The 13,709-nt window shown below is 42.5% G+C and overlaps 1 protein-coding gene across 1 annotated transcript; it reads right to left on the bottom strand.

Annotated features, from left to right (window-relative positions):
* Positions 1 to 11,051: 11,051 nt before the first annotated feature.
* LOC113177838 (spindlin-2) lies at positions 11,052 to 13,176 on the bottom strand. Its single transcript, XM_026382357.2, has 2 exons — positions 12,883 to 13,176; positions 11,052 to 12,146 (listed from the first exon to the last, which is right to left on the bottom strand). Exon 2 carries the CDS (start codon positions 12,142 to 12,144, stop codon positions 11,368 to 11,370), a length of 777 nt encoding a protein of 258 aa, XP_026238142.1. The 5' UTR covers positions 12,145 to 12,146; positions 12,883 to 13,176; the 3' UTR covers positions 11,052 to 11,367.
* Between the last annotated feature and the right edge of the window lie 533 nt (positions 13,177 to 13,709).

Genomic DNA, 13,709 nt, shown 5'->3' with positions numbered 1-13,709 from the left:
CTTGGCCATCTGGCAAACTCCCCTGGTGTGTATGCCATGACCCTTCATTCTATGCATCTGATCTGGTTCTCCTTCATGGAAACATCTGGTCCCTCTAGCCCCTCTTTGTGGGAACATCTGAGGTAGAAATCCTGGTTAAGTGGGAGTAGGGAACCCAGGTGATTTTCCCCAACCTGGTGTGTTTTAAAGGTTCCCATCTGTTGATTCTGGTTTTGGGGATCCCCTCCAGTTATCTGTCTTGTGCTTTCATTTGTATCTGTCACTGGCCTTTTAAGATATGGGCAATACTGTGTCAGTTACCACCAATAATCTCTTGGGAAAGATTTTGGTTAAATGGACCCACCTAAGGTTATAAGCCTATAATTTTACTACAACAAAGTCTGGCTGATGCATGTTTTGGAAGGTGAGGAAAGTTGGTCAGTATATAGTAGTCTGAATTTATTCAATCTTACAATTGGGGTTGGTCTGTCAGGTTAGGTAAACGAGGAAGATTTTGTATGATCAGGCACTTATACAGTTACTTGATAAGGAGTCTGAATTTCCAGGAACTTAGTGAATGGTGCAAACAAAGACACAGCCTCCAGTGTAAAGATAGCAGAACATCAAAAGAAAATTTGGGACAAATTATAATCCTTTCAACCTAGATCTGCTGACCAGTGCTATCTCTCAGCCCTGCCTCTGGCTTGATCCTGGTACCAGGTGCCTTTCATCCTCCTACAAGCAGAGTGTCACTGAGGGTCAGGAATTCCACCAAGGCTGAAAGAAGAATTGTGGGAAACTGCTTAATCCATAGAAAAATATTTAGAAATGGGGGAGTTGAGAACTCTGAGGACTCAAACTCTGCTTTGCCTTTGAGTCTGCCTCTTGTTCTGGCAGACACTTCTCTGTCCACAGAGGATCCACCAGATGAAGAGAATGTGGAGGTAGCTATTTTGCTACTGGTGCTGAGAGATAATGACCTTGGAATGGGAAAGTCCTCCCCTTTTAAAACTGGACAGAGCACTCATTTGACCAGGGAAATATCTGTCACTGGGCAGAGCAATTCCTGCTATGGCAATAGTCTATTGTCATAAATGTACAGGAGGACCCACAGCATGAGCAATTATGTGAGCAAAACAACAACAATGACAACACCTGCCTGTGGCTGGAGAACCCACAGCTAAAGCATATAAATTCCATTCTCTTCAGTGAGACTTTGCAAAAGGCGGGACCAAAAGTATGAGTCAAACAGCCTTAGCTTCAGCTGCATTGGGAGCAGCCAGAGCCATTCCTGCATGAGAACAAAAAGGAGCCACTTCTGTGGGAGTCCAACTCTGGCCTCGTACTAGGGATTCAAAGCCCCCTGGACCCTATCTGTAACTGGAGATTCCAGGGCAAGAGATCCAAAACCTTCCACAGCTCTCCTCCAATGCTCTCTGTTCCCTCATCTCACTGGCTCTGTACTGCTGTGCTCTTTTCTCCTGCCAACCAGTAGACACTTTTGGGTGGAGTTCTGTCTTCCACTCACCAGACTGAGCAGATGCAAAGACCTCCTGGAGTCTGATTGTGTAGGCACCTGTTTCTTGGCTTTGACAGTTTCTGCAGAGAGAGGCCCCTGAAAAGTCCCATATGCTCAATATGATCTACAATGAACAGAGTACACTAGACATAAGGAGGAAACTTCAGCAGGTGAAGGGGCGAAATTGTCATGAGCACTTCAGAGCTAGTTGATGTTGCCTTTAAGGTATATAATGTATATAATGTCTGGGAGGAGCAGAAACCAAAAGTCAATGCATATTTTGTTGGCAGACCCTGCAAAGGGATCCCCTGCAAAGGTAAAAGGCTGGAAAAGCTCACCCTCCATTTAAAAAAAGGTATGCCTATTGTAAAAAGAAGTTCCCACAGAAGCCATGGATATAGTTGACAGTGGGGACCTAATTAAAAATTAATAGCACCATAGCAATAATAGGAATGACAAGTAAGACTCAGCCACATCTGTTGCTACAAACACTTAAATGCAAACTGGGAGAACAAAAACTAAGGCATAGCTTTTTGTATATGTCAAATTGTCCAATCCCTCTCCTGGGATGAGATTTGTTGTGTAAATTAAATGCACAGATAAACTTTTTCCCCCAAAAGAAATGATTCCATTTGTAAATGCCACTGGAAAATGCACCCTATTCCAGGGGACAGCAGGAAAGGTGGTTAATGATACTGCAATCAAGATTTTACTCAGGATTGGTTAGACTGCCTCAAGAAGAAATAATAACCACTAAGAGTGAGACATTAATAGGGATACATCCTCTTCTAGGAAAAAAAACTTAAACACAGATTGAGTTGTTTTTGTCAGATTTCTTACAGTACAATCCTGCCTGTTAAAAAAACCTCACATTGGTTGCTCAAATAAAATAAATGGGCAAATGAATAGACACTTCTCAAAAGAAATACAAATGGCCAACAAATGTATGAAAAAATGTTCAACATCATTAGCAATTAGGGAAATGCAAATAAAAACTACAGAGGTTTAATCTCATACCAGTCAGAATGGCAGTAATCAAGAATACAAATAATAATAAATGCTGGAGAAGATGTGGAGAAAAAGAAAGACTTTATACTGTTGATGGGAATGTAAATTGGTGCAACCACTATAAAGCACCAGTTCCTCAAAAGGCTAAGAATGGAACCATCATAGGACCCAGCTATACCATTTCTCAGTATTTATCCTGAAGAATTAAAGTCATCACACTATAGAGATACATAATTACCCATGTTTATAGCTGCACAAGTCACAACAGTCAAACTATGGAACCAGCCTAGGTGGCCATCAATGAATGGACACACAAAGAAAATGGGGTATATACACATGATGGAGTTTTATTCAGCCATAAATAAAAATGAAATATGTAATTTACAGGAAAATAGATAGAACTTGAGACCATTGTACTATGCAAAACAAGTCAAACTCAGAAGGTCAAGGGTCATTATGTTTTCTCCTTTGTGGAAGCTAGAGAAAAAAGGAAAAGGTGGCGGGGATTCTCATAAATAATCCGAGGGAGATGAGTAGAGGAAAAGGACTAGGGGGTGGGAGAATGGGTGGGAGGAGGGAAGTGCTAGAAAGTGATACTGGCCAAATTGTTATATTGTGTGCATGTATGAATATGTAACAACAAATCCCATTATTATGTACAACTATTATGTTCCAATAACAAATATGGAAAAAACTAAAAAAAAAGGCAGAAGTGTAGCTTAAATTTCAAGAAATCTCTATATTATGAGTAGCCTTCAGAGTTATGCTTTTGTGATGATATGGGAGGTGGTAAACATTATCATAATTCATTAAATTATACATTAATTTAAACAAAACCTCACATTGATGAGTACTGATTTGTTCACGACTTGAGAACTACAAATAATCTTGTCTAGGATATTCATCCTACAATATCAAATCTCTACACCCTTCTGATAGAGATGCCAGGTAACTATGGATGTTTCACAGTGCTGGACTTATAGTGCTGGACTGTCAAAGCCAAGAGACAGGTGCCTGCACAATCAGAGACTCCAGGAGGTCTTTTGCATCCTACCAGAAAGTTACTGTTTGCTTTTGAGTGGAAGGGCTCCAGTACCAAAGCAACCATCCAGTATTACTGTATGGGCCTACCTCAGGAATTTGAAAACTCTACTACTATGTATAATGAGAGTCTAGTAAAAAACTTACAAAGATTATGATTGAATCAAGGAATCATTTTGCAGTATGTGAATGGCCTGTTTACATCCAGCCCTGACTATGAACACTGCCTTTCCAACACTCTTACTGTATTGAACCACCTCACCTCTTGTGGATATAAGGTGTCACTAATGATGGTCAGATTTTTAAATAACAAGTCGTCTATCTGTGATTACAGGTTAGCCACAGAATCTGCAGTTTGATATCAAATTGGAAGCAGGCTATCTTGAGCCTTAGATAATTCAGGAAGAAGAAGCAGTTGTATGGATACCTGGGAATGACAGGATTCTGCTGTATCTGGATCACTACTTTTGGACTAATAGTTAAACCCTTGTATGAGATCTTAATAGAAACAGAAATTGAGTCTTTGCTTTGGATCCCAGAGTGCCAAACTGCCTTTGAGAGATTAAAACAAAGCCTCATAGCAGCCCCGTACTCCAGGACTGCCTGTTTTACAAAAGGAGTTCAGACTACATGTACATGAGAAGCAAGTTACAGCCTTGGAGTTCTCTTACAGACACTGAAAAACATATTTTGACCTGTAACTTATTTGTCAAAACATCTTGACCACACAGCAAAAGAATGACCCTTACCCTGCCTTTAGGCAATGACTGTCACTTGTGATTCACTATAAGAGGCTGAGAAGTTTATTCTAGAATAACCCATTGCTGTTCCCCACTAAGTCCTGGTCCTACTAAAAAAGAAAGGTAGCTACTGTTTGACTGCTGAAAAGGTGGGGAGATACATGCCATTCTACTTTACAACTGAAATGTCAATCTTAAAACCATGTCTGCCTTAAGTCCAACAATCCTGTTGCCAGCAGATGATAATGGGCCAATACGACATGATTGCTTAGAGATCTTGGAGACTGTTTTCTCCACCAGGTTGGATTTGTTTGATTAGACTATGAAAGAGTTCAGACTGGAACCTTTTTACTAGTTTCATGGACAATGTGCCAGTGGATAGCTGTGTACATATGGTCACAAAGCAACAGCTACTGGAAGCTGAGGCTTTGCCACTGGGAACATCAGCCCAGAAAGCTGAGCTAATTGCTAAGACAAAAGCTCTCAGACTGTCCAAAGGAAAAAAGGTAAATATTTACACTGGCTCAAAATATCCTTCCATGGTAGTACATAAACATGGAAAAAAAAGAGGGCTCCTCACCAATGAAAAGAAGGATATTAAACATACCATTGAAATCCTGACATTAATAAAGGCTGTGACTGAAACAATCATGCACTGTTCAGTCATTAGAAGACTGACACTTATGTGGCCAGGGAAAATCAGGCCTCTGGTAGGGCAGCCAAAAGGGCCATGAACAACAAAGTGTTTATTAGGGCCCTTATATCTCAGCTTGAATTAGGTGAATACAAACCTCTTTGTACTGAGAATGGTGAAAAATAGGGCCCAAAGTAAAGTTTTGACTCCTGGAATAGCTCTGCAAAGTGGAGATGAAATTCCCATGGGTTCATCTTCCTGCATGAAGCATTAGTCTGACCCTGCATGAGAGTACTCACTATAGGAGGGCTGCCTTGATAAATTTCATCAAGCCCCACTTACAAGGGCCTTGCTTCCAACAGGCTATTCATAAGGTGACTCAGAACTGTGTATTATGCACCCCAAATAATCTGAAGACTGAAAGACAGTCAATTATAGAAGAAACATAATAAGTAGGAATGTAGTTTTTGATGATTGAAGAATAGATTTTATCCAGATGCCCTCAGTCACGGAAAACTTCAGAATTTTTCTTGTATTGGTAGATAGCTTCTCAGGGTGTGTTGAAGCTTATCCCATTAGAAGAGAAAACACTTTGGAAACAACTTAAGTCCTCTTAAAGAAGCTAATCCCAAGATACATGCTCCCCTCTTTAAAGCAGAATGACTATGAATTGTCTTTTGTTGCAAAAGTGACCCAGCAAGTGAGCAAAGTGTTGAATATCCAATAGATGTTACATGCATCCTGGAGAACCCAACCTATAGGGAAAATGGAATAAAATAAATAGTACCTTAAAAAATCAGTGGCTAAATTCTGCCAAGAAACCCACCTGCAATGGGATAAGGCATGGCCAATTGCTCTCTGGATGCCAGTGAACCCATAAGTGGGTTTGAATTGAGCCCTTATTAAATAGTATATGGGAAACTGTTCTGGTACTCTGGGTGAGAGGGAGAGAAAATGTGGCTATATGAGGAAAAATCTAGAGTAAAACAATACAGCTGGGTGTGGTGGCATATGTCTGTAATTCCAGAAATTTAGGAGGCTGAGGCAGAGGACAGTGAGTTCAAAGCCAGTCTCAGCAGCTTAGTGAGGTTGTAAGCAGCTCAGTGATACCCTGTCTCTAAATAAAATACAAAAAGGGGATGGAGACTTGGTTCAGTGGTTGAGCACCCCTGAGTTCAATTCCTGGTACCCAAAACAAAACAATAACAACAACAAAAACCAATATGTAACCACAACAAATCAGTCAAATATTAACTGCTGTGCATGTCCATTCTAGGTCCCCATAAAGGTTGCAATCATCTTGCCATTCCTTCTGGTAAAAGTCCAGATGGATAAAATGAAAATAACAGGAAAAACCTTCAATTCTAGTGACCTTTTTTGTCTCCCACTCTCAGTAGGAAGCAGCTTGGAAATATTGTTACCCATTTTTTCTGTAGAAATGGAAGGTAGAAATTGACAGTGGGGAAAATGTAACAGGGGTCTCTTTCATGCGACAGGGATACACTTTATGATTTGAACATAAACCTTGCTGCTTGATCACTGGTGGCTTTTTAAAAAACTGACACTTTTTCCCATTTATTACCATTATTCTTTTGCTGAGCCAAGTTATTTGTCCTTCTGTTTTCTACTCACCTGAATAAAGAAACTGGACATGAAAATAAGAAACTAGCTCTTTTAAGGATATAGTAGAATATTAATTGGCATCTACTGGTAATATCTGGAAAACAACCTTGTATTTCTCTTTTTAAAGTCCTCTATTCCCCCTAACAATCAGAAGGGCAGCCTCTGTGACATGAATCTGTTGCATTTCTCTTTTGCTAGCAAAGCAATAAAACTATTATTTTCCTCATCACTTTGTTCTTATTATTGGATCAGTCTTGGGGACAAGGACTGAGCTTTCACTATTATAACCATTAACAGGTATGCCTGGGCCTCACACTGTTTCTCTAAGGTAAATATAAGACATTGGTTCTTAGAGGATACACTGTGATCTCTAAGAAGGGAGAGAAAATTTGACATTCCACAGTAACAACTTGCATCTCTTTTAGTAGTGACATAGGGAAAGAGTTAGGAGATTCTGAGCATATATATATTTAACAGAAATGAATGCATAAAGTAAGATTGACTGATAATGTGATCCTATCAATAGTCATTAATACAACAATATTTTTCATTTCAAATCATATTAAAATTAGAATATTACTTGGACTTGGATAATGAAGAGTGGGATGTGATCTAGGTAATACACTCTAAACAATTCTTTAGTATAGACATCTGTCCCTTAATCAGATAGGGTACTAGTGAAAATCCCATTTGATTCCTACCACCTTTTGGACAATCAATTGTATTTAACGTCATGAGAAACTATGGGCTCTCTGCTGGCACATTACCAAAACAGCATGTATTAGTTATCAAAAGATTATAATATAAAGGTTCATGGAGGATTCCAAGGGGATGAAGCTGATAAAAACTTTTTTTTTGTACCAGGGATTGAACCCAGGGGTGCTTAACCACTGAACTACATCACAAGCCCATTTTTTTTGTATTTTATTTAGAGACAGGGTTTTGCTAAGTTGCTTAAAGCCTTACTAATTTGCTGAGCCTGGCCTTGAACTTGTGATCCTACTGCCTCAGCCTCCCAAATTGTTGGCATTACCGTCATGCACCATTGCACTTGGCTAACAACAATTTTTTTAAGATTACTTTGGGTTAGTTTCTCTTTGTCTAGAGGTCACTTCATCAGCATTATATAACCAATCAGGGCCCCACATGTATTATACATGCTTTTCCTTGGGACTTTATCCGTCTTAAGGAAACCTGAAAGAAGGCCAGAAAACATGGTGTTATCTTGAGTCCAATCGTATTTCTCTTACATTGAACACAATAATAGCAAACTGGGGTGAAATACTTTCAGAATATAGCAAGAATTCAACCAATTTTTACAAAAGCACTAAAAAATTGATACACACTATCATTCTCAGCAACTTACATAAATGAAAGAGCATGCTTAATTAACCTCCATGTTTTCAAACTCACATAATACTGACCACTCTAGAACTGCCAGCATGATCTCATTTTAAAATATAAAACAAATTATGTCACTCTTATGATAAAAATAGCTGATAGTCTGACTCTTGCTATCCATAACCTCTCTGAATTGGCTTTCTACTATTCTCTACCTTGCTCAATTAGCTACAGCTATGATACTATGACGATTTAGATATGAGGTATTTCCGAAAAGCTCACGTGTGAGACAATGCAAGAATTTTCAGAGGTGTAATCTAATGTGGATTAATCCACTGATTGGATTAACTGGGTATTAACTGTAGGCAGGTAGGCTATAGCTGGAAGAAGTTGATCATTGGGGTGTGACTTTGGGGGTTTATGTTTTGTCCTTAGTGAGTGGAGAGATCTCTCTACTTCCTAGGTGTCATATCCTGAATTGCTTTTCTCCAGCATGATGTTTTGCCTTACGTTGGGCCCAGAGTAATGGAGTCAGGCAAAATGAATTGAAACACCAAAAGTGTAAATCAAAATAAAAATCTCCTCCTCTAAGAAGTTCCTGTTGAATTTTTTGTTACAGAGATATGAAGCAGACTAAAACAGATGCCATCAAATAACCAGGCCTTCTACTACTATAGCACCATAGCATTTGTTGTCCTTCAACCTGAACTGGTACTTCCCCCAGATATCTAAGGGATAGTTCTCCAATTACCTCCAGATCTTCATTCAAAATTCAAGCTCCAGGGCTGCGGTTGTGGCTCAGCGGTACAGTGCTCTCCTAGCATGTTCAGGGGCCCTCGGTTTCATTCTGAGCACCATATAAAAATTAATAAAATAAAAGTATTGTGTTCAACTACAACTAAAAAATAATATTTTTTTAAAGAAAGTCAAGCTCTCAGTGAGTCTGTAAACTCAGCCTCCTGCCTTCAATTTCATTTCCCTGTTCCTTACTGTGTTTTTCCTTCTTTGCACTGGTAACTATGAAAATGTTTTATATTTACTAATTTATCTTGGCGACTGCCTCCCTACCAGACTAAAATGAAAACTCTGTGAGAGTAAGAGTTTTGATTTGCTTCTATTGTATCAGTATCTGTGCATAGAAGAGGGCCTGGCAGAGAATTAAAAAGCAAATGGGAGCAAAACAAATGTAAAAAAAAAAAAAAAAAAAAGATAGATTTCCCTGGGTCTAGCCTCAACGGGTCAAGCCCCATCATAAATGAAAATGTCTCCAGGTGTCCCCTGAGCATTTTGCTAGAGAGACACAGGCCAGTGTGGGATGGTCATCAGGAGAGGGATTCTGAGCTTAAAACGGGTTGAGTGCTACCTCACACCTGGCTCCTAGTATCCTTGTTGGAATGTAGACCCCAATAAAGTTGTTTTTTGTTTGTCTGTCTGGGTTTTCAGGAGAGGCCAGAAATGGCTTTACATTATGCAAAGTCCTCAAATGTCCAAAGTATGTAATTTAAAGGAGAAGAAAATAATACAAACACAAACAAAATGAGACAGCTGGCTGACATTGTTCCCTAGGCAGCCTGCTGGTGTTGGCTGGATGAAATTGTATGAAAGAAAGTTCATCCCTGCTAAGGCGAGGTGGGCTTGCCTTGTGCAATTCTTGAGGCACTCAGCTTCAGGTCAATTTTGGGTGGAGAATGAGCTGGGTTTGCCACCTTCTTTCAACTCCTGGGAGCTCCACTCTACCCCAGGATGCATGGAGTTAAGAAAGCCTGGGTAGCAGTGATAGACCATCGCTCTTTCTTGAGGGACACCATACACTCCAGTGAGGGGCAGGAGTGCAGAAGCCAAAGAAAGACTTTTGAGGGGGACTTCAGGAGGACTAGGTAAAGACAAGACAAAGAAGAAGAAAAGGACACAGACCCATGAGCTGGACACCACAGTTGTGAGGGATTTTATTGCGGTTGTCACTCCTTTTTTCCTCCACCAACCACAACCCTTCCATGCGGCATTATACAGTCCAAGCAATTAGTTGTACAAAATCACAACTTCCAGCCCAACCAACCATGGCATCAATATCACCTGGAAACAAAAGGAGAGCTGCACAAACTTCCATCACAGCTCCCCATGAGTTTAAAGGGGACAAGATGGCCAGGAAGCACCAATGTAGTGTCAGTAGCCACAGGCTTTGTGTGGAGTATAGCCAGAATGGGGCTCCTAGGGGAAGAGGGCCTCCCTTGGGTGGAGCATGGGCTGCTGCCACCTGTGTGGTTTCAGACAGCTGTTGAAAGAAGCATGGATAGTGAAGTACTCGCCATGCCCTGGAGAGACATTAGGTTCAATCCTCTGATGCTCCTCCTCTCTAGGGAGGCAAGGAACATTCCCGTAGGAGGAAGAACAGTGGTGGGACTGCTGTACCTGGCTTCAGCAAGGTTCCATTTTTTCTGGATAAAATACTTTCTCACTGCCCAGGTTTATGGAGCACCATGTTAGTGTGTCTAGGCTGAGGGCTGAGGTTCTGCTGGACATTTGTGGCACAAACTCCCTGAAACAAGAAAAGCTTTATAGTTATAAACTTGGCTCCCCTTAAGTTGTCTGAGTCATCCATCCCTGTCACAATGCCCTTCTAGGGAATCTCCAATGCATCTGCTTTCTTTGACAGTTGCCACTTTCTTTGTGCAGAGAGCCAGGGAGGGCAAAATGGATACAGCCAGGGATCTAACATTTCCTGGCCTTTTCCATCCCTCATAGGACCTGCTCATGCCCCCCACCCGCCAATTTTCATTTCCTCAGTCATTCTTTCCTCTTCGAACTGCTCCTTCCTCAATTTCCCCTCCACTTTTGGTCATGCAACCCATGCAGAGACCTTCCTTTTGTGTGTCCTTTGGCCTCCTCCCATCTCCATTACTCTGGACCACTTCTAAGCTTCTTTGGGTCCCTCTCTACACAATTTACTCTGAGTGATTTACTCTCAGCCCCAAGATCTCACTCTTGGACATCCTTCACTCCCTTCCAGATGGGATGGTTGCCTTCCAGTAGCCTATCCCTCCCGCAGGGAGCTTCCCAATTTTTTGGCCCCTCTGTACCTCTTCCTAAGCAGACAACTCCTCCTCTCCCATCCCCCACAGCCCATCATTAGTCCTTTCCCCTCCCCACCAGATCAGACCAGCTAAGTCTTGTTCCATTTTTAGATGAGTGATTATGATACTAGCTGCACTTATTCACAGCCTGAATTGACAGCTGTTCCTTCCTTTCGTGCCCCATCCACCAAACACACTCAATCTTTTCAACAAGACAAAGTGCTTACACACAGCATGTCATGTCCACATAAACTTGTATTTTTCAGCACAAAACAACAGTTATGCTGGCAAAAACGTTGGGTTTTCAGGGACCCTTAAACTTTCAATACACTGAAAAGCAGCATTTTTTTTTTAGAGTGTCTACAAATTATACGTTTATTTCCAAAGCTGTGGCACATTTTACCCTAAGAGTTAGGACTTTTTCACCAAATCATAGACATAGATGTGGAAATCATCATCAAACTTGATGAAATACACAGAGGGTTTGGCTTCCACTTGGTGAATGACCATTCCGATTCTTTTGGAGCCATCTTCTTTGGTATATTCCACATGTTTACCTATCAGGCCATCTACAACTCCTCCAGGCTCCCTCTCTGCTGGAGGAGACTCACTGGACTCTGGCATGATACGGAGGTCACCTTCTTTATAATCATCTAGAAGCTGGTACATGTATAGGACAGGATCTTTCTCATAGGTAATATAAAACCAGGCTTTCATGATAGGTGCTTGGGCTAGGACCATCCCCCTCCATTCATCCTTAGAACCATGCTCACCCTCAAACATGTGTTCCACTGCTTTGCCAATTATGGTATTTGCAAGGTTGGCATCACTAACTTGGGATGATGCCACCCTGTCGGAAAGAATTTTAAGAGACAAAACTCTTTCATCTCTGTGAAGTTCCAGGCCATAGACACAGTCAATTCCATCATATTTCACCAGATAAAGAGAGGGGTTTATAGGCACCTGATCCAGAACAGTTCCCTTCCACTGGGTGATGGGCTCATCGCCTTCCTTCCATCCATGGGAAATTCTGCAGCCCACGATGTTCCTGCGGGGCTGGGATGAGGGTCTGCCCCTGTGCTTCTTCTGGGAAGCTTTCTTCTTGGACACGTTTGCAGACCCAGTGGCCCTTCCTGCAGCTGCCCTGGTTTGTTGCCCTTCGGCCTCCTGTACATTGGGAGTCTTCATGCCTGCAGGGAAAGGACAGAGAATAGAGACAGATACCCAATATGCCATAAGGTGAACTTCTCCCATAGCGATGTCTCTATGTACCCTGCACAGGCGCCTAAAATCTCCCCAGGAGCCTGGCAGCAATGCTGGGAATCCTGGCTGCGTGCCTGCAGTGTTTCTCTCTCTCTCTCTCTCTCTCTCTCTCTCTCTCTCCCTCCCTCCCTCCCTCCCTCCCTTTCCCTCTCTCCCTCTCCTTCTCCCCCTCTCTCTCTCTCTCTCTCTCTCTCTCTCTCTCTCTCTCTCTCTCTCTCTCTGAGGTTCCTTTAGGCTGAGGGGAAGGGCTGGAGTGGCTGGAGTGTTGCCTGGGATTAGGAACTCTGCAGAAGGGAAAGGGCTACCTCCTCCTGGTTCAATGTCCAGTTCCCCCGCCCCCACCTGCCACTGGTGCCCACTCCAGATCCCCTGCAAAGCGTCTGTCTTTCCACTACCTTGTCTGGCACCCAGTGCCCGCCTGCACTGAGCGTCCCAGACTGCTGGCCACACGCCCCCCCCCCGTGCCTACCCTAGCGGCTTCCCTTGTATCCACCTTCCTTGCTTTCCCGTGCTCACTTCCAAATCCTTGCTTGGCTCTTAAGGCACCCACCCCCTTTCTCCTGTTGCCCACCGCACACTCCCCCACGCCAGCCTGGCGCCCACCTCTACCCTTATCTCCTGCAAGATTGCATCCCATCCCCCTCCCTCCTTTCTGGCGCCCACCAATGGCCTTGCCCTGCCTGGCGTCCACCACCGGAGATCGCGGGCCTCACGTGCCCAAATCGGACACCTCGCTGCTGCCTCTGCTAAGAGCCCGTGGAGAAGGAGGATCCGCGGGCGACCAGTCGAGTGAGTGCTTGCCAGAGCTGCGAGGGGAGGATCCGCAGGCGAAAAGAGTATTATGAGGGCGGCGGGGCAGGCGAAGAGGGCGGCGGCGTTGCTGGTGCTGGGTTCGGGGGGCCCTCTGCCTTCCCCTTGGTGGTGGCGGCCCCTCTGCCACCTTGGGCTTCCACCAGCTGCTGCCGCCGCCGCAGTCTCCTCCCTCTTTCTTTATAGAATATTTATCTTATTTTCCTGTCAATATTTTCGCCCCCTGTCTTGGTAAATATTGAATCCCTTGGGCTCCTTTTGGCCCCTAAATTCAGAATAGTTGGACCTGTAGGTGGCCCTTTCATTCTTTAAGGCTCTCCTACTGGACCCCCTAAGCTGTTTAGCTCCACCCCTCAGCTCTCTTGCTCCATCTGCTTTCTATCTTTCTAACATTCCTCACATTTTTTGCACACATACGAATTTACCCAGAAATAAAATATTCACACTTATATTGAGAGTTAAATCTTTTCTTTTCATACATTTCTGCACACATATATGTTGATATATATTCTGTTTTATAGATAGTGATTACAAAGATATGTCTTAAAGATACACTTCCACCCTATCCATCATTCCCAGACACAATTTTCTTTATTTAAATACTTACTGATTACACTTTAGTATTTTCTTCAGTGCACGTTTTAAAGATCTAGTTTTGCAGTAGTTACTTATGCTTAAAA

The sequence above is a fragment of the Urocitellus parryii genome, chromosome X (genome assembly GCF_045843805.1).
Source record: "Urocitellus parryii isolate mUroPar1 chromosome X, mUroPar1.hap1, whole genome shotgun sequence".
Classification (NCBI taxonomy): Eukaryota; Metazoa; Chordata; class Mammalia; order Rodentia; family Sciuridae; genus Urocitellus; species Urocitellus parryii.
The sequence above is the reverse complement of the archived record's forward strand: the minus strand, read 5'-3'. Positions and strand labels throughout refer to the sequence as shown.

Bases quoted from the DNA above. Each gene is read 5' to 3' on its own strand.
- LOC113177838 (XM_026382357.2), bottom strand. From the start codon at position 12,144: ATGAAGACTCCCAATGTACAGGAGGCCGAAGGGCAACAAACCAGGGCA.